The 19,568-nt window shown below is 60.1% G+C and overlaps 1 protein-coding gene across 3 annotated transcripts in view; it reads left to right on the top strand.

Annotated features, from left to right (window-relative positions):
* SCUBE1 (signal peptide, CUB domain and EGF like domain containing 1) overlaps positions 1-19,568 on the top strand; it is a 132,056-nt gene that overhangs the window by 57,374 nt on the left and 55,114 nt on the right. For all 3 annotated transcript variants that reach the window (XM_081587852.1, XM_081587855.1, XM_081587854.1), the window contains exon 5: positions 16,067-16,192. In XM_081587852.1, the coding sequence (XP_081443978.1) occupies positions 16,067-16,192 (126 nt within the window). The remainder of the gene's footprint in view (positions 1-16,066; positions 16,193-19,568) is intronic.

Below are 19,568 nucleotides of genomic sequence, written 5' to 3'. Positions count from 1 at the left end.
CCATGTAAGGTTCCAGCTTTGCTCTGGGGGCTGGAAGAGTCTGTGTGCCCGTAGCCTTTCTTACCCATTGGAGAGGGTTTGCGTCCTGGAGCCTGAAACCAGACCCAGAGCTTCAAGAAGTGAGAGAGAGGGTCAGGAGGCCATGTTTGGCAGGAGTTTGAACTTTGCTGTGAACGTGACAGGGGCCCTGTCAGCCCCAGGAGTGGGGGTATGATTCACATTGAGGAAAGGTCGCTGCCCACTGTGGGTGGACAGGGAGATGAAGCCCTTTCCCGGGAGGTGGCACTGGTGGCCATCAGGGTCCAGAACTCATTAGGGGGCAGTGTGAGTGGACAGGAGGGACAGAGGGGAGGGCAAGGGGAGGTTGAGAGGCAGGGCAGGCAGGCCCGTCTGCAGAGGGGCCCAGTCCCTGCATCGCGGCGGTGCAGAGAGGTTCAGTGGAAGTTGGCTCTGGACCACATGGGCCTTGTTCTTTCTGGAACCAGGAGCCCCGGAGGGGAGCCTGGGGCCCCAAGTGGGACCAGCCAGTCTCTACTTTTCAAGAGGCTGCAACCTGGGTCCTGCTCAACCTCCGGCTCACTGTCCTGACCTCAGGCGCCATGAACAGCTCGCACTCATTGCGGGCCCCCCAGGCTCTCTGGCCCGCTCGGCCTGGGGCCTGAGGAGGTGGCCAAGGTGGCGGGTGTGAGGACAAACTCAGGAGTCAGATGGGACGGGGGCGGGGCCTCCGGAGTGTCTGATCTCCCGGCAGACGTCAGGGGTGTGGGGACGGCAGCTGGCCATCGGTTCCGCCTTTCAGCCACCACGTGGCCAGGCCAGGGAAGGGGGCTGGGCTCCTCCATGGCACTTAAAGGAAAGCGCTCCCCCCGGCCACACTTAGACCTCGGAGTTGCACAGGGGCCCTGAACCCACAGCCGCCCGGGTCAGCCACAGCCCGAAGCCTTGCCCTCGGGCCCTGAACCCACTGCCCAACATCTGCAACCCCCCAGGACCGAGTGGGGTCTCCTCCGCAAAGGCCCCCGGGCAGTTTTCAGGCACCGGTCCCTGGGGTTGGGTCAGGGCAGAGGGCTAGTGGTCCTCACTGGAGGCGGCTGCCCCTTCCATCCGCCCAGCCCTCGTCCAGGACCCTTTCTCCACTCTCCTCAGCTGGTCCTTGACCCTCCTCTGGACTTTGTCTCCTGTCCGGCTGCTCCTGACCCCAGCCCCCGCCCATCTCAGCAGCAGGTGTCCTTGCCAGCCTGTCCCCACCCTCTGCTCCCACGGTGCTTTCACACCTGGCTCACTGTGAGGCTTGCAGTCACCCCGGGAAGAATTTTGGGTAAGCACTGTCAGCCCAGCACAGGAGGGAACCCCAGCGGGGCCACGCCTCAAAGCAGCACTCAGGACGGGGGCCAGATTTCTGACACCATCGTTAGTTTTTCTTCTCGGGCTCCACCCCATTGTTGTTTAGTCGCTAAGTCATGTCTGACTCTTGGCAACCCCAGGGACTGTAGCCCGCCAGGCTCCTGTGTCCATGGGATTCTCCAGGCAAGAATACTGGAGTGGATTGCCATTTCCTCCTCTGGGAGGTCTCCCCGACCCAGGGATCGAACCCATGTCTCCTGCATTGGCAGGTGGGTTCTCCAGACTCAAATGCCTGTGGACAGAGGCTCACCGTCCCTCCCAAGCCACCCCCACCAGACATTAGCTCAGAGTCCTATCAGTGTGCCTGGCTGGCCGACGCACACAGCTTCCTGGGACGTGATTCCCGCATCTTGAGGTCTGGGCCAGGCCTTGACCTGGGGCCCCAGTGTGGCCCCTGCAGGGTCGGGGACATCCCCAGCCCTGTTCCATGGCTCTCTGTCATCAGCCGTGGGTGCTGGGTTCCCATGACTGTGTGGCTGGGAACTTTCTCTTTTAAATGAGGGCAAGTGTGGCCTCTCCGGAGAATCCTCACCTTCAGCCTCAGGGCTGTGCCCCTGGCTGCTCCTGGGGGGGCTTCTCCTCATTTACCCTCCGTACCCCATCACCCCGCCCGCAGACCGGGTGGGCGGGGGACCAGGCAGCTCTCGCATTTAGCAGGAAGATTTACGGTGCTGCCGGAGAAGGCCTGTCCTGGCCCTTTGCAGTCCAGAACAGCCCTTGAGGCAGGGACAATAAATCCAGCCCATTATTTTTTACAAGCCTCCCACCCCATAAACAACTCCTTTGGCTGGTGAGCCCAGCTTCACGCCATTCTCCTGGCCTGCCTCCCACCAGCCCCGGCCAGGCCGCCCTGCAGGGACCTCAGTGCCTCGTGGCATCGGCCTCCTCGTGTAGACAGTACAGGGGTAGCTGGCTCTGGCCCCGGCTCCCTTCTCTGCTACAAGTCCCGTGGCCTCACTTTTCTTGTCTATAAAATGGGACAAACGTTAGTGTTCATTATAGAAATTTTGATGAGGACCAAAATGAGATGCTATGAGTACACTCCGTTCCCTAGTGGACTGCCTGGACGTGAAGTGGGTAAAACTGTCAGCTGTCACTGGGCACCACTGTGTGCCAAGCACCGTGCCCAGATGGTGGCTCAGGTCATCAGACCCTGGAACGGTCTGGTGCCATGCGGCTGTGTTCTCCCATTCTGCCGAGAGGAAATGGAGATTGAGAAGCGATTCATCCCCTAGTGAGTGATTAGCACAGTCAGGATCCGAACCCAAGTCTTTCCAACTCCTAAGAGCAACCATACTGAATGAACAAACAGATGGAGGGCTGGGATCAGGGGTGGCCTGCTGCCTGGAGCCCCTTGAGCCCCAGGGCCCCACCTCTCCACCGTCTGCCTGCAGGCAGGCTCCACTCTCCTGCGAGTTAGTGCGGTGGCTGGTTCCCGGGTCCCCCGAGCCCTCCGCCTTCTGAAAGCAGCGGGACCCTCTGGCCACATCACTGCCCACTTGGCCCCCACCCGTGGCTCCTCTCCCTGCGGTGCGTGCCACGAGGCTGCTCTCCTGTGCCTGAGCCTCGCCTTCCCCGCCTTCCAAGGCCTTCCACAGCGCGGCCTCTCACCAGCCCCCCACCCACCTTCTGTTCTCCCCATGGCCAGGGAGCCCTTTTCCAGTTGCGGGCCTTAGTGTGCGCTCTCTGCTCTGCCTCAGGGGCCAGGCCCCAGTCCCCTCCCTTCCTGGAGAACTCGTCATCATCCTTCAAAACCCATTTTGCTTCATCTCCTCTCGAGGAGCTGTCTCCAACAAGCACGTCTTGTCTTGGGATAAGCACATCATCCTCCCAGTGTACACACACAGCCCCAAGGCTCTCAGCCCTCTCCTAGGGGCGGTGCGTGAGCTCCTGAGAAGGGCAGGGGTGCATTTCTCACGTCTGACACAGGGCGGGAACAGGGCAAGTGAAAAAGAGGATCGGATTAAAGTTCTTTCACGTCCCTGGCACCAAGCAGCACCAAGGCCAGGCTCGCTCCCGAGGCTGCGTTCAGCCCCCAGATCGGCTTGTGGGTGGCTGAGGCCCCTGCAGCAGGGGAGCCCAAGATGATGAGTTCAGAGATGCTCCCCCGCGCATGGCTCCACGCCCCTGCGCGAGCCGCTTCCTCTCCTGGAACCCCGTTCCTCCTCGCTCCCGCAGCCCTACCCTGTGTGCCCCGGCCCGCACGGTGGCTGGCCCAGCGTGTGCCTCCTTGTCTGTTCACCGAGTGAGGTGTCCATGTAGCAGTCTGTTCCAGTTAGAGTGAATGGTGGGAATCAGCGTGGGTTCCCCAAGCTGGTGGTTCGCGCCCACGATACAAGCCCTGGGAAAGGGGGAAGTGCTCCACAGTCATTGCGTTCCTTTTGTGTACCAGGCCCTTGTTACCCTTTGATCCTCAGAGGATCCTGGGAGGTGACAGCTGCCCCCTCATTGTGCAGAGGAGGGAAAGGAGGTGCAGGCAGGGACAGCGGGCACAGCCGGTTTGGGATGGAGCCCACCTGGAGCCCAGGTGTTGGCGGCTCCGAGCCTGGCTGTTCCCCACGGCACGTGGTGGGCAGTCAAAGTGAGGCAGTGTCGGGGGGCTGCTCAAGTCCTTAGGGAATCTCCTGCTGGCGTGCCCTGCAGCATTCTTGCAGCTTCCCCTCCCAGACCCCGCCAAAACTGCACGGGGAGCACTCACTTGGCCACCACATTGACCCTTCCCACACCTGGGCTCCTCCGCCTGGTCACCTGTCAAGAGGGAGAAACAGACTCGTTCCCTGGTCACAGCCAGTCTGTAGCCTGGGGCAATCAGTCACCACCACCATGGCTACCTTTAGGGCCAGGGGTCCCCAATCCCTGGACCACAGACTGGTACCGGTTCCGGCGTGTTAGGAACCGGGCCGCAGAGCAGGAGGTGAGCGGCGGGCAAACGAGCAAAGCTTCAAGGGCCAGTCCCCATCTCTCCCCCTCGTTCACATTACCGCCTGACCCACTCCCCCCACCCCTGGCCCAAGGGAAAATTGCCTCCCGTGAAACCAGTCCCTGGTGCTAAAAAGGCTGGGGACCGTGGCGTTAGGGCCCCTGTGGAGGGGGAGGGGGAGGGCAGCCAGGTGAAGTACGGGACAGCCTGTATTTGAACTTGAGATGTCACATAAGTAGTGAATGCTCTTTTTTGGCACAAACATGACCCACACAACGCTTGGCATGCTTACACTTGGGAAATCTTTGTTGTTCATCTGAGATCCAAACTTAACCAAGCAGTCCGTGTTTTCATTCGCTGTGTCTGGCAGCCCTGGGGAAGGAAGGGAGCATCTCTTGCCTCTGAACCTGAGCGGAGTGCTAAGTCAGGAGGCAAGAGAGTCTCAGGCCTTGCTCTCAGCCACCTGGGCCTCGGAGGGGCATGGACGTGCTCGTGGTGACGCCTAGTGGTCAGCCTGGGGAACTCCAGAGGCCAGGAAGGGGAAGAACCCTTAGCGCCGGACAGAATGGAGGAGGCTGGGGTCCAGGGTGAAGAGCAGCTTGCAAAGAACGGGCACTGCAGAATCGGATAAAGGGGGCCCAGGGCGCTTTCGCTGAGTACCAGCTTCGTCTTAAGGGGGCTCAGGGACCCTCAGCTGGAGCCCTCCCCACTTTAGTACCCTTTAGTGACCTCCCTCCTCCCCTTCCCAGAGGAGGAAACCAAGCAAGTTCCAGGCCACACACCTTAGAAAGGGCCACAGGAATTAGAGCTGGTAAAAACCAGGCCTGCAGTACCTTGGCAATGCCAGCCTCCGTGTGGCAACTGCAGCGCTGCCCACGTTTGTCCACGTGTGTCTGCGCATGGCCATCAGGCTGGTTCCCTCCCATCTCACAGAGGCGGCCTTCCAGGGGCCCCCAGTGCCAGGACCAGCCCAGAAACCAGAGGCGAGGGGCTAAAGGGGGTTGGGGTCCGCCCCTGCTTTCCGAGAAGGCCAGCCCTGCCCCTCTGCTCTTATCTGGCACACCAGGAGCCAGCCAGGGTCTCAGCTCTCCATCTGTCCACCTATCTGTCTGTCCGTGAGCAGCCGTGGCAGAGGACTTGGTTTTAGCTGAAAAAGCCCCCGCGACATGCAGGCACCCTGGCTGGCTCTGCTGACGGCCTCAGCACAGGGCCTGGACACGGTGGTGCCAGCAAACGTATCAAACGCGGGGGTGAAGGAATGGATGGGCCCAAAGGCTGGTCAACAGCTCCCGAACCAGCAGTGCCTCATGAGCCACTTTCTGATGTGATGGAAAGAACTCTGAACTGGAGGGTCGAGGCATCAGGAGCCCAGGGGTTGGGAGTTGGAAGGTGGGTGTGGACACCATGCTGACTGGTGCGTGGCCCAGGGCGAGGCCTGTCCAGTGGGCTTCAGCCTCCTCGGTGGAAAAGGAAAGGCTTCCTCTAGATGCTCTTTAAGTTCCTTTCCAATTCTTGCTTTCCGGAAAACCTGTCCACTCTGGCTGTTTTCTTGTGTGTAAAGCCAGGTTCCAGCTTGGTTTCAGAGCTGACTGGGTACTGAGGGGCCCGCCTCACTGTGGGTGTGGGTGCACACCTACAACGGGCTGGACTGTGGTCCAGCCCCGGGAGAGGAGAGCGGGATGAAGGCACAGAGGAGAGGTGGGCTCGTTCTGCAGAAGGGCCTGAGGGCCAAGAGGCCTCCCTCAGTGTTCATGGAAGGAAAGCACGCAGGCAGGTGAGCAGGTGAACACGGAGGGTATAGGGGTCAAATCCCACGACAGCTGGACTGTAAGGCTGCCCCCCAGCTGGGCGGCAAGTGCTGAGAGAAGGAGGGTTGTGCGCTCAGAAGGGCCAGTCCCCCCACCGCCCCGGGGCCCTGGCCTTCTGCCTGAAGGCTGGGGTGGAAGTGGTAGAGGGGCCGTAGGGTCTGTGTGCCTGGGAGTGGGCGGTGGGCCCAGTGAGGAGAGGGTTGGTAGAGGCAGTGAGGCGCTGGTCAGCGGGGGGAGCAGAGCACAGTCCCCCGGGGGCCGCCGAGGCAGCTGAGTGGGCACAGGGCTGGGGGGCTGTGAAGCAAGCATCTGGCCAAGGGGCTGGGACCCCTACGGGCCTGCTGTTGGGACGGCCACAGTGGGGGTGGATCCCCGCCCCCCCACACAAGGTGGGAGACCTCCCTCCGAGCCTCAGCGTCATCACCTCTTAGGTGGGCCTGCTGATGGTCCCTGCCACGCAGAGTCGTAGAGACAGGGACGCTGGCAGAGAGCCTGGCACACGGCCTGGCCCTGAGGCCCTCTGGATACATGAAGCCCGCAGTCTTAACCCCATGTCCCAGGTAAGGGCCACCCCCAGGGATGCAGCCTGGGGTGGGCTGGGCTCCTGGTCAGCTGGGGGCTCTAGTGTGGGGCCTCCGGCCGCCGGTACCCCAGCCAGGCCCTGGAATTGCCCAAGAGGGTGTAATTCGGGGTGGAGGGGGGGCACAGGATGGGAGACAGAGCCCTGCCTTCTGCTAAGCCCGGGCCTCGTAATGAGAGGCGCTGGAAGCACCATCCTGGCACAGTTGCTGTTGGAGGGTAATTAGGGGGTCGAGGTGGAGCCGGGCAGGCGGCCCAGGCCGGGGGCCAGCAGCGCCCTGCAGACAGCAGCCAGGCCCGGGCCTGCGGACAGGCGCATTCTGTTGTCTGAGGACTGGCGGGTGTTCTGGCGTGGAGTCCGAAGCCCAGAGCGGCTGAACCCAGGCCCCTTGGCAGTGCAGCTGGGTTCAGCACTATTTCTCAGGCCTGAAATGGGCATGGTGCAGGGCCCCAGGGGACAAAGAGGTGACTTGGCCGTGGGCCCTGCCGCCTCAAGGAGCCCCCAGTCTGATGGGGGAGACCCAACTAATCCAGAAGTTACAATGAGTGTGGTGGGTGCTACGAGAAGGGGAGTCCAGAGGGCTGTGGAGGCCCAGGCCAGGCAGCTCATCCAGCCTAGGGACTTGAGGGGAGGGTGGAAACGAGGAGGGCTTCCTAGAGGAGGTGACACCCAAGCGGAATCGCAAATTGCTGTCCGACAGCCAAGCATCCCTGTTCTCCGGAGCCGTGGCAGGCAGAGGTGAGAAGGACCTGGAGTGCCATTGGAGAACTCTCAGCCTAACCCTGGGCCCTGGCTGGGGCGGGGCAGTGAAGGCACTTGGGCAATAGGAAAACGCTGTCAGATTTATGCTCTAGAAAGTTCCCTCTGCTGCTGCTGGAGAAGGGCCGATCTTCAAGTCACACAGGACAGACTTCGCGTTACAGCTCTCCCACATCCTACCCAAGTGGCCAGGGGCAAGGTGCTCAGCCTCTTGGATTGACTCTAAGATGATGACAGGCTTTTCGCCTCACAGGGTGACGTGATAAGGGTCTGTGTTCCATAGCTGCCTCTGCCCTCGACCTGGGGCCGGGCCCTGCGGACCAGGAGGGAACGGGGTGTGCTCCCACCTGCAGCCATCTCAGGCCGGGAGTCTGAGGACCATGGAGATGGCACTCCCTGTCTCAGGGGAGGTTTGGGGTGAGAAAGCAAACCTTGGAGGAGGTTTGGAGTGAGAAGCTGGCATTTGAGATGGGCTTGGAGAGACAACGTGGAAAAGCCGATGTAGCCAGGGAGAGTGGGGTGGGGTTGTTCCCCTGCTCCAGATCACGCCGGGCCAAGGTGAAGAAGAGAGGGGACAACTCAGGTTTCCCTGCCCCTGCCCTGGCAGTGGGTGCTCCACTGCCTACTGGAAGTCCCCCAGGAGCACAGGTTCTGAAGCAGGAATGCCTGTCCCGTCCGTGTCCCTGGGGCAAGTGCCCAGGCCTTTCTCCATCCTACTCTCCTCCCTTTCGAAGTGGGGTTAAATAGAATCTACTTTGAAAAGAGGTCCTGAAAGCTCCAATACTTTGGTCACCTGATGCGAAGAGCCAACACATTGGAAAAGACCCCGAAGCCAGGAAAGATTGAGGGCAGAAGGAGAAGGGGACGACAGAGGATGAGATGGTTGGTTGACATCACCGACCGACTCAATGGACGTGAATCTGAGTCAACACCAGGAGATATTGGAGGACAGGGGGGCCTGGCATGTGCAGTCCACGGGGCTGCAAAGGGTCCGACACGACTGAGCGACAACAACAAACCTGAAACTTAAGGCGATCATGCCTGTAAAGTGCTCTGTGCACAACACGGGCAGTAATGGTCGCTCCAGTCATCATTCACCGGCAGCAAGCTTCTGGCCGGCCTGTTTTGCAGCCCAGAGCTGCCACCGTTCTGTCTCACTTGTGGGCTGCCCCGAGAGCCAGCCCCCCTAGTTATGAATCTCTCAGTCCTTTAGTGTTGTCATCCGTTAAGTGGGGCCAGTACCTGGACGGGAGCACGCTGCTGGGGTGGTGGGGGGAGAAATGGTGAGATGACACGTGCGAAGTGTGTGGGCCAGCCTGGCACACAGACGGCTCCGGGGGACGGGTGCAGCTCTTATCCCCATCACCGCTCCCACAGTCCCATCCTTGTTGCTGCTGCCCCGGCGCCTTTCCCCCCACGGCAGAACCGTCCTGACATTCCCTTCAGCCCCCAGTCAAAGCGCATGGGAGCTCGTGTTTGTTTTTCCCTGCCTGGCTTGGCCAGCCTGCTGGGTCTGGGTCGGGGAAGGCAGCAGCTTCTTTCAGGGCTCCGTAATTTCCTACCGATGAGGTGGAACAGGAGGTAAGCCCCTACCTCCCGAGCTGGGGGAGGCGGGGCAAGGTCATTGTCCTCTCCTCCCCACTCTGGGTTCCCAGCTTGCCTTCCCTTCTTGCGTGTGGAAGGAACAGGGATGCGGAAAACAGTGTTATTGATGAAGTCGCCATAGCAACGACCCCTGAGCGACACACATTCCAGCTATGTTATCCTGGGCCTGGGGGCTACGAGAAAGGCCGGCTCCTCAGGACAGACGGATTGCCCTCCACCCTCTGCCTGCTTTAGATACATCCGTGAACTTTGCTTTACAGAAGACACAGTGTGTGCACGCTAGTTTGGGGCAGGCAGATTCTCCCATTGCTCACCTCTGTACGCTCTCCTGTAGAGCTTCCGAAACTGATAGAAGGCCTTTGGGAAAACAGGCCCCGGTTGGAAAGGGCTGTGGGGTCTGTCCCAGGACCTCAAGAGGACCAGAACCCGGGGAGGGGCCATCAGAAGGACACTCAGGGCACTTGGGAGACAGAGGTGTGGCCCCGAGTCCTCATGCACGGCGTGGCCCTGGCGCGTTTTCCCTTCACCTGATCCCACCTCGCGAGCTTGTGTGTACGATTGCCATGGGCATATCCCCATCTCAGGCTTACAGGGAGGGTTAAATGAAAGGAGAGTCAGAGCCCGAGCCCCCACATCCTGACTTTTGGAATGGCGAGAGGAAAGGGCTCTGAAATGTGTCCCAATCCAGCCTTCGTCCCCGTCCCCACAGAAGCCGCCATCCCTTCAGGCTCCTTCTTCGCTTTCAGGGTGATTACAGTAGCACTCCCCCTGCCTCCAGCTGCACCCCTGCCCCCAGAAACGGCCTCCACGCAGCCTCCAGAGACCTTTCTAGCCCAGAGTGCATCCCCGCCCAGAGCAGAGGCCCTCAAGTCCTCCCCTGCCCCCAGCCAGCCTCACTGGCCCTGAGAAGGGGCCTGCATGCTGAGCGAGCACTGGGAGGCGGGTACCACAACTGGCCAGTGGTCACAGGTGAAAACCAAGGCTCAGAACGGTGAAGCGATTGCCCAAGGTCACGCAGCAAAGGTCAGAGTCTGAACACAGACCTCGGCGAGCTGGCGGTGCAACTGCTGTGTCCTCACGGCTCCCGCCCCATCCCGAGCGCCGAGGAGACACGCGGTCCGAGTTTGCAGGACGTAATTGGATTTGGAGGGGTTGGATCAAATTAGATTCGACCTGGCGCACAGCCTGGCCTGACTGGCACCAGGCCCCCGAGGTCCGGGGATTCCAGGAACGGCACTGAAACAGTATCTCACTGCCCCGCGAGGAGGAGAGATGAAGGGGGCTCTCCGCCGGACTCCGCACTGCGTGGCATCAAAATGGGGAGCAAGGCCAAGGCCGAGGCCACCCCTGGTCCCAGGCAGCTCTCTTGTCCAGCTCCCAGGACCGGGCACGGTACCAAGCAGGGGGCCGCAGCAGGACAGAGTCAGCCAGGCCCATCAGTACCGCAGGCTGGCAGAAGCCTGCTCTGTGCCCGGTTTGGGCTCAGCCCTTTGCTCTGAAGGAGCCTGCGGGCTGGCACCCATGGAGACTGCTTGCCAGCCAGAGCTGGCGGTGACGGGTCTGGCTGCCTCAGAGGATGGGGCCACAGCTGGGTGAGGGGCCCGAGACCCCTTCCTGTGTGGAGCCGAGGACCCCTCTCCCAGAGCAGAAGCGCTTGGGGACACGCCCCTTGCATGCCATGGGGGTTCACCTTTCACATTCAGACTTTCACTTGGCCCCGTGGCCCTCAGCAGAGCCCTCCCAACACTGCGCTAGCTCACAACTCAGGACAGCCTTCCTGGGAGGACAGGAATCGAGAGCCGTCCGTTACCCCTGAGGCTCCGAGGCACGGAGGAGGCCATGCCAGGCTCCAGGTAGTGGAGCCCCCGCCCTGTTCCCTGCCCCGCCCTGCGCCACCCGAGTCCCTCAGCCCCGCTGACCCCATCTGCAAGGTGAGGTACTGAAGTGGGCCACCCTGGGGTCTCAGCCTGTAATCCAGAGCTTTCCAGGGCATCGTGTTAAGTGAGGGTCAGGGAACAGGGTGCTCTTATCCCACGAGAGCCTGCAGGGCTTCTCGGAGCCTTTAACCCGTGTTGTGAGTCCCCTGCCTCGGGCTGCGTCTCACAGCACTCACAACAGCGCGTGCTGCAGTGGCGCTTTCCAAATTCCCTGAGCCCCTTGCCTCATCCCCTAAAATAACAGGCAGCGGGTTTACTCTGCTCGAAGATAAGAAAACCTTCACTCTCTGTCCTCTTTCTCCACCCTGTTTCTCTCCTTCCCTCCCCTCCCCTCACTTTCTCACCCCCTTCTTCTCTGCTTTCTTTCAGTTACTGTTTGCTGACCCCTAACTCGGGTCCAGGCCCTGTGCTGGGTAGTTAGGATACAGAAAAGGGTAAAGCTCAGGTCTGCCCTCAAACTACCCACAGTCAGGAGAGAGCAGCTGAGCAGCTACTCGCATTTAACACAGGGAGAGTGAAGCGGGAGCCACGGCTGAAAGCTTTGGCAACAGTCCTGCTTTCTTAGGAACCTGCTTTGGGCCACACACATCTCACAGTCTTCTCATTTGAGCCTTACGGCCACCCTTGGAGGTAAAGATGCTGACAACCTGTTTCTCAGCTAAGAAAAGGGAAGAAGGCCTCGACCAGGGGCCCAGGTACCAGCAGGCGGGTCCCGGGCCTGGCCCCTTGTGCGAGAGGCTGTCTTCCTCAGCGTGTCTTGATGGTGTGAGCACCTGGCCGGACCATCATACCGGCCTGGGGACTGGCCCTTCCGTCTGGTACCTTGGCTTTTGCTCCCCAGTAAGGTCTCCTGAACACCTGCCATGTACAGCTGGGATTCTGGGCATGGGCCACAACAGGGACCAGACACAGCCTCACAGAGCTTGGCTGGTGGGTGGGCCAGCCCTGGGTAGACACGCACCTGAGGAAGTGCAGAGCCTGACTGCCTCCCACCCCTCAGCGCTGTGCCCGCTGGAAGGACAGGACAAAGCCAGGGGATGAGCTGCACCCAGAGCGAGGGCATCGGGAAGCCGACAAGGGGAGCCACTCAGCTTGCAGCAGGGGAGGGCAGAGCCCAGCCCTTAGCTCTCCCCTTGCTCAGGAGGCAGCCAGAGTTGACCTTGGTCAGCTGACAGCCTGTGGCCCTTCCGGGAGCAGCTGCCAAGGGCATGGCCAGGCCTGCTCCAGGCCGCCCTGCTTCCTCCCATCCGGTGGGGAGACTGGCGGTGGCCACTGAGGGAGAGTGAGAACTCGGAGGACAAGCGGGTGAGGGTCAGGACCCCCCCGGTCATAGAGCTCCTGTGCTGAGGAGCCTCCTGCTGTCTGGAGAGGCTGGAGAGGGGACTTGGCTTCGGGCTTCAGCCAGAGGGACGAGGCTTCTGGCGGACTTGATGGCTCTGCAGGAGAGCTGAGGTTCCGCCCTCAGGCTCCACGGCAGCTGGGAGAAGGGCAGAGAGGAGCACAGTGTTCTGTGCTTTGTCAAGGGGCTGCCCAGAGAGCTTCCCGGAGTCTGAATCTGCTGCCTTCAGTTTTCATAGGCTCTTAATTCTGAGGACAGTTAATAATGACAGGTAGATTGAAGGCGGGAGGAGAAGGGGAGGACAGAGGATGAGATGGTTGGATGGCATCACCCACTCAATGGACATGAGTTTGAGCAAGCTCCGGGAGTTGGTGATGGACAGGGAGGCCTGGCATGCTGCAGTCCGTGGGGTCGCAAGGAGTCGGACACAACTGAGCGACTGAACTGAACTGAACTGAACAGTTTATTAAACCAGCTCTGTGCCGGCTTCCTGGTTCTGTTCACCCCAGAAAATGTGTGCTGCCTGCCAGCCATCTGGGTCCCACACGGGGTTGCGCAGTGAGCCCCAGAGCAGAGAGCCCAGCGGCCTGGGTTCCAGACCTGCCGTGTGACCTGGGACATCCCTCCTGCCTCGAGGCCTCTTGCTCCCCATTTGTAACCATGTGTAAGATGGATGGCCCGGAGCCATCCAGCCCTGACCGTCTGTGGTTCTGCTGGGCATGAAGCCGAACTTCTCGTGGCCTGTGGAAGCCAGTGCAGCCCCAGGGTGGAGGGGAACAATGTCACACAATTCCCGCATCCCGCTGAGTCACCAGCACAGAAGAAGCCGTACCCCCGGCCCGCAGCTAGGCAGTTGTAGCCCTCTGTGGAGTGGTTGCTAGGGTCATTTTTAAATGTGATGGGGATCCTCTGACGACCACCGTCTCAGGGAGAAGGTGCCTCGGGAAGCTCTCGGGCTAAGCAGACTCCAGCCGCACGTGAGCCTGGCTGTGGGTGACTGCTGCTCCCAGCTGTCCACTCCCCATCAGCCTGTTTCCCAGGAAGGGGGATGCTTGGTGGGGGGAGACCCAGCCCTCTGCCCCAGACCTGAATGGAGGAGGGGCAAGGCTATTCCATTTCCCCTCCCTTCCCTGTGCGGACAGTAAGCGGCAGGCCCAGCCAACCCAGACGCTAGCGGAGGCAACAGTGACAAATGACTGGAGAACTAGTGGGCAGGGCTCCAGGCCCAGCTGTGCCCCCAGAAGTTCAAACAGTGTGGTCCAGAATCAGTACCCACCCCTCGTGTCTCCTCTGCAAAGACTTCTCCTCGCAGCCAGCTCTCCCCTTGTTTTGGGAAATAGTTTTTAACAAACGATATGCTAATGTTAGGGCCTCCCTGCTGGCTCAGAGGTAAAGAATCCGCCTGGCCTGCGAGGCAAGATATGCCAGAGACTTGCCAGTTCGACCCCTGGGTCAGGAGGGTCCTCTGGAGGAGGGCATGGCAACCCACTCCAGTATTCTTGCCTGGAGAATCCCATGGACAGAGGAGCCTCGCGGGCTACAGTCCAGGGGGTCACAAAGAGTCGGACACGACTGAAGCGACTGAGCACACACATACGCATACTAAGTGTTAAAGTGTAATAAATTTTAATTTTCAATAGTAAATATAAATTTCCCCACTTAATCTCTAGTAAATATTTACAGCCGTAATATATTAAACACATAAACCCAAGCTCTTCGGGCTCCAGTTTGACAATTTGATTTGCCTAAGTGAGAAAAATCGAGGCGAAGGAATAATAAGAGTAATAAAATCAGATGAAACCAGAGGTCAGCAAAATGCATGCTTCATTCATTTTGATTTGCCTTGTTTTATTTTATTCAGCTTCAGACTTTTTTTTCGGTCTTGATTGTAGCTGCCAGGGTGTTTGTGTTTTAAAATATCTGTCACTGCCCAGTTGCCCCATCCCCATGCTTACAGTGGACGAAGTCACGACCGAGCTAGAACGTGAAACGGGAGACCCGTGAGTCACCTGGGGGATGAGTCTCCGGGGGGTGTGGGCAGACAGCAGCTCTTCAGTTCATCTACATTTAGCCTCTTGATGGACTTGTGACCTCTGCCCTCTCACTTGACCCCTGACCTCATAAATTCTGGAAACTCCTCACAAATCACCAGGAAGATAAACATCAACTGGGGTCAACTGAAGGGGTTCCAAGCCGCTCCAGGCAGACCGGGAGGGGAGATCAGGTCTTCTGGGGTGGAGAGGACATCCCGGCAACCACGGGTGACTCCGGCAAGGGACCGAACGTCCCACCCCAGGGAACCTTCCTTCTCCCTGATGACTCCAGTGTCCACAGTGCACTTTGGTGAAATTCTGGGTACGCACGTCACTGGCAGCGTGTGGAGGCCAGAACTCTGGGGCGAATGGTCTGTAGTCCCTGGCCTCAAAGCCCATGGGCAGTCCAGCTCTGCACTCAGCAAGGCCTTGGGGGGCGGGTGATGGCAGAAACTGGGGTTTATAACCCAGGGCCCCGGGCGGGTCCTTATGATCCCTGTCTCGGGGGAGACTGGGAGGGGAGGAGACAGGGAACCCGGCCGGCCTTGGGAGGGACGGGGTTTCTGAGTCAGCTGGAGGGGCCTGCCGGGCAGGGCCAACTTGAACGGGGCTCCAGATAAAAAAGCCTGCTGCAGCTAGAGCGTGGGGGTGCCAGGACAGGAAGTGAGGGGCCCCCCCTCCCTGCCCAGCCCCCCGCAGCGGTCTCCCATTGCTGAGTTTCCCAGCCAGCGGGGGAGTCCCTGGCTAATCGCCTTTTGAAGTTGAAGCCTCAGGGGAAAAGGTGCCTGAGATTTGCAGAAAATTAAAATGGATTTAAAAAGGAGCATCTGCCAACCAGCAGGAATCTCGGGCTGAGATTAGGACACAGTGGTGTGTGTGACCTGACCTGGAATAAACTCAGAGGGCCCCAGGGATGCGGGGTTCTGCTCTGGGGCTGGGGGTTCCGTGGGCCCAGGGGAGGGTGCTGCAATGACCAGGTACAAGTGGAGACCCCCTCTGGCAGCTGGGGGATGGTGTGGGGGGGTGGGGGTTAGTTCAGGGCCCAGCCGTGGCACTGGTGAGGACAAGGCTCGGGCCTGAGGCCCAGCGGGGCAGCACAGCAACATTGACTTGTGCGGGAATGCAGTGAGGAGGGGCTGAGCGGGCTGGTGGCACCTCTCGATGCAACAGCTGAAGGCCAGCCAGGGCCTGCCAGCCCCTCAACCTGTCCGCACTTCTCTCTGGGCCCAGGCAGAAATGAAAGTCTCCACCTGCCTCACGGGGGCTGGGACATGCCTGTACAAACTGAAAAGTGTTGTGCACCACTGCCATCCTTTTAAATCCACCCCCACCCGCTTTAGTGGGTAAACCATCCAAAGCCCTGACCTGAAAAGCGCTCTGTACAGCTCAGGCCCTGTAATCTGACCCGGGTCAGGAACATCTCCCCTGTGGGTCCCGAGAGCTCATTCACGTCCCTTAGACAAAGCCTGGTGCCTCCAGACCTGGGTACCGTGTCCTTAGCTTCTCCCTAAGGGGTCTCCATCTGGGTGGCTAGGTGCACCCTCGTGTGTGCATGCCATGCGCGTGCTAATGACCGCCCGAGAACATTACATGTGATTGTGACATTTCCCTGGTGGTTTCCTTTAAGCCTGAAATTTTCTCTCTCCCTGGTTCCCAACCCCTCTCCTCTGTCTCTTCCCAGAGGGTATGAACTGCATGAACAAAGACCATGGCTGTGCCCATATCTGCCGGGAGACGCCCAAAGGTGGGGTGGCCTGCGACTGCAGGCCCGGCTTTGACCTTGCCCAAAACCAGAAGGACTGCACACGTAGGTAGATGGAGGCACACGGGTCAGACATCCGCACGCGTCTCCTGCCATGGCTTGGGGGGCGGGGAGGCTGTCCAGTCTGCTGGACGTTGCTCAAGGAGTGTGCTCAGTCCCTTGGGGTGGAGAGAAGGGGGGGGAGCCCAGAAGGGGCTTGGGAGGCAGGAGGGACGGGGGCAGTGAACCCCAGACTCAGACTTTCCCTAGCGTAATACCACTGACACAGCCCCAGGCCTGGGCTGGATCTTACACAGCACCCTGTGTAGTCGCCCTGTGATGCTTGCTGTCACCCCTTCCTTCCCCACCCTCTGTCCCACGGGCCCGGAACTCAAGCTCTCCAGCCAGAATGGAGGGGCCACACGTTCTCAAGGGACCAGGGCAGCCCTTGGTAACAGAATGCTGTAAAGACAGCGAGGAGCTTGGTTGGTGGGGGCCGTCCTGGCTCAGGCTGTGCTGAGCTTATGCCAGGATCAAAGACCAGAGCTTATCGCCTAGCCCTGCAAGGCCCACTGTCCATGATGATACCCTGAGAAATTGAGACTGAATGAAGTCCCTTGTCAAAGGTGCCACTTCCCGACCAGCTTGGAGGTCAGCCTGCAGGACTTGAGCGTAGTCCAGCCTCTTGATGTGACCACCCAGCTCCCCAGCAAACGAAATAAGACAGTGGGCGGACTCACTCAGCACTCCAAGCTCCGGCCGCAGGGCAGCCTCCCAGCACTGCCCGGGGAGCGTCAGGGCACAGCCTCTGCTTGCTCGGCAGTCAGGATGCCCGGCCTGAAGGGATGTTTGCCCCGATTCCGAGAAAGAGTGGAGAGAGGCCAGTGTGAGCGCCGCCCATCTTGGCCATAGACAGGCCTGCTTTCTGCTGCAGAAAAGTGGAGTGGAGGAGCCTGGGTCCAGCTCCCTGAGAGCGGGCGCAGCCTGGCCCCTAAACCGGGAGACTGAGGCCGACCGCCCTCCTAAAGGAAACGGCCTTTCTTCCCATTCTTCATTCTGTGGAGAGGGCAGCGGGCCCTCGCCGGCCTGTCATCCTTAGTCACCGTGCCTCTCTCAGCTGTCTTCTGGTCCCCTCAGTCACCGAGAGCTTGGGGGACCCACAGGTAGCACATTCCGTCACCAGGGAGCTTGTGCTGCAGCCCCTACTCATGATTCGTTGACTCCCCAGAGTGAAGCCACTTCCTTCTGCCCAGGTTTGGTCCCAGGTGTGGAGCAGGCTTCCTCTCCTAATCAGTCCTGCAGGATCACGGTGATCAGCACGTACGCTGTCCCCAAGAGGGGACCGATCAGGGGCCCTGCAGGCAGGGAAAAGCCCACCCGCGGCCCTGGGACTCCGGCCAGGCCCTCCTGTCCTCTGCACCATATGAGTCCCTGCAGCTGCAGAGAAGCCTCCTGCCACCTGGCAACCTTCAGAGTAGGAAAGGCCTGACCCTAGCTTCCCAGGCCTCCCTGTCGGGTACTCTGAGCTCCCTCAGGACAAAGGCCAAGGACCAGCATATGTAGCGTGGGCAGGCTCATGTGACAGACTTGGCCATGAGGGAAGCACACTCTTTCAGTCAGCAAGACTGGTTGAAGCCCGCCCTGGCTGAACCCTGACCTCGGTGCCAGGGAGAGGGTTGTGGGCCACAGGAAGTGGCTGGGACCAACTGACTGGCTACCTAGTCCTCCAGTTCTGTGTGGGACGAGTGTTACGAGGGGATGGTTTGCTGAGAGAATGTCTCCTGAGGGGCGAAGCCGGTCTGGGAGGTCAGGGACAAGGAGGCTCTGTGCACGGCTGAGACTCCCCCCACCCCACCGCTGGCAGAGAAGAGCTCAGCTCCAGCCCTGAACTTCAGCTGAAGCAAATGGCAGCCCCGCCCTCTCTGCTCGACGGCTGGGTGCTGCCCAGGTGTGGGGAGAGTCCAGTCCCCTCCCCAATCCAAGGAGAGGGTGACCGCCCCGCAGCCCTCCTTCAGAGGGACCGCACCCTGGCCGTCCACCCAGCCAGCTCTGGTGTCTTCTGTGGGGTTAATGTGGCAGGATTAGCGTAAAGTCAGCTCTGAGATGTCCCGCTCGCCCTTGAGGTCACCTGAGGCCCCGGAAATTCTAGATCTGGAGTTGGGTTGGGGGCTGAGGCCTGGCCTAGCCTGCCGCTGTGAGCTGGGACCACAGGGGCTCTGCCCAAACTTTCCTCCCTCCAGAGCCAGCGGAGGTGTTCTCTGTCCTTCTCTGCTGTGCCCAGAGCTCAGGGCTCCAGTGTTTATTTCCACGAACAAGCTGGCAGCTCTCTGGGTGTGCACAGCTCGGCCTGTGTGGTCTGTGAGTCACGTAGGCCTACTGGGCAGAGGGAGCAAGAGAAAGAGCCCACCTCCCACCCCACACCGAGCGGCCTCAGACAGGCCTGGGTCCTCTGCAGAGTTACTGGCAGGGTGCAGTCCATCTCCTGGAACCCAGAGCTCGGAAGAACTGTCTCCTCACCGGCCCACCCCTGCCCACCCTGATAGGGCTTTCCTCAGTCTGGAAAGGCACACAATGTCCAGCCAAAAGTGGGGCTCTGCCCTCACCTGAGATCCATGTTAAGCGGCAGCCCCTGGGGCCTTGGCTTCCCCCAGGCTCCTCCACTGCAGAGAGACGAGAGGCCCCAAGTCCAGGCTGCTGGCATCGGGGAATGCCGGGAGAAGAGATGCTCCCATGCAGTCGGGCCAGAGGGCTTGGGGACAAAGCCCCAGCTGTTTCCCGAAGCAATCTGCATGTCCTTGAAATGTCACCCCAGAAGTTGGGTCCCTCCCTCGGAGGGTAGTGAAGTTCCCTGTGGAAGAAGTGGCCCACCGGGGCCTCTGGTCACTAGGGTCAGTGTCCGGGATGCTGAGCAGAACTCATTCTCCTTGCATCGTCCTTACCTGGCAGGGAGACTGGGTGTGTCCAGTTTGTCAGGGCCAGCGTCACTCAGGCTGGAAGCCCCGGAGCCTCTGTGCTGTTCTCTGGGTGAAGGAGGACCTGGGAGAGGCAGCCGCAGAGCTCAGCTCTGAAACGCCCGGACTCCTTCACCGGGGAGCTGCGGCCTTCTACCCCCAGCCCTGTCCTGGGTTCACCTGATAGGATGTCATTCAGGCTCTGCCCATTTGGAATTTTCTGCCCCTCTGACCGTGGTTAGTCCGAGATTTATTTTTGCATACTTGATCATTATTAAAGTTTTCAAATAAATTCCGAGTGTAGGTCAGATGCTGGACAAACAGTTAAGGTCTCCAGGAAGACACCCTGTCCTTGAGGCCCCGGTGGACCATTTGCTTCCAGGTGGTGGGCACCCTGCCATCTTAAGCAGTAAATCAGGGGCAGCAAGACGCCCTCCTGTGGAGATCTTGGGTCTCCTTGAGCCACACCCCTCACCCTAGAAGGAGAGAAC

The sequence above is a fragment of the Giraffa tippelskirchi genome, chromosome 4, assembly GCF_054371585.1.
Source record: "Giraffa tippelskirchi isolate mGirTip1 chromosome 4, T2T-mGirTip1v1.2.pri, whole genome shotgun sequence".
NCBI classification, from domain to species: Eukaryota; Metazoa; Chordata; class Mammalia; order Artiodactyla; family Giraffidae; genus Giraffa; species Giraffa tippelskirchi.
The sequence above is the reverse complement of the archived record's forward strand: the minus strand, read 5'-3'. Positions and strand labels throughout refer to the sequence as shown.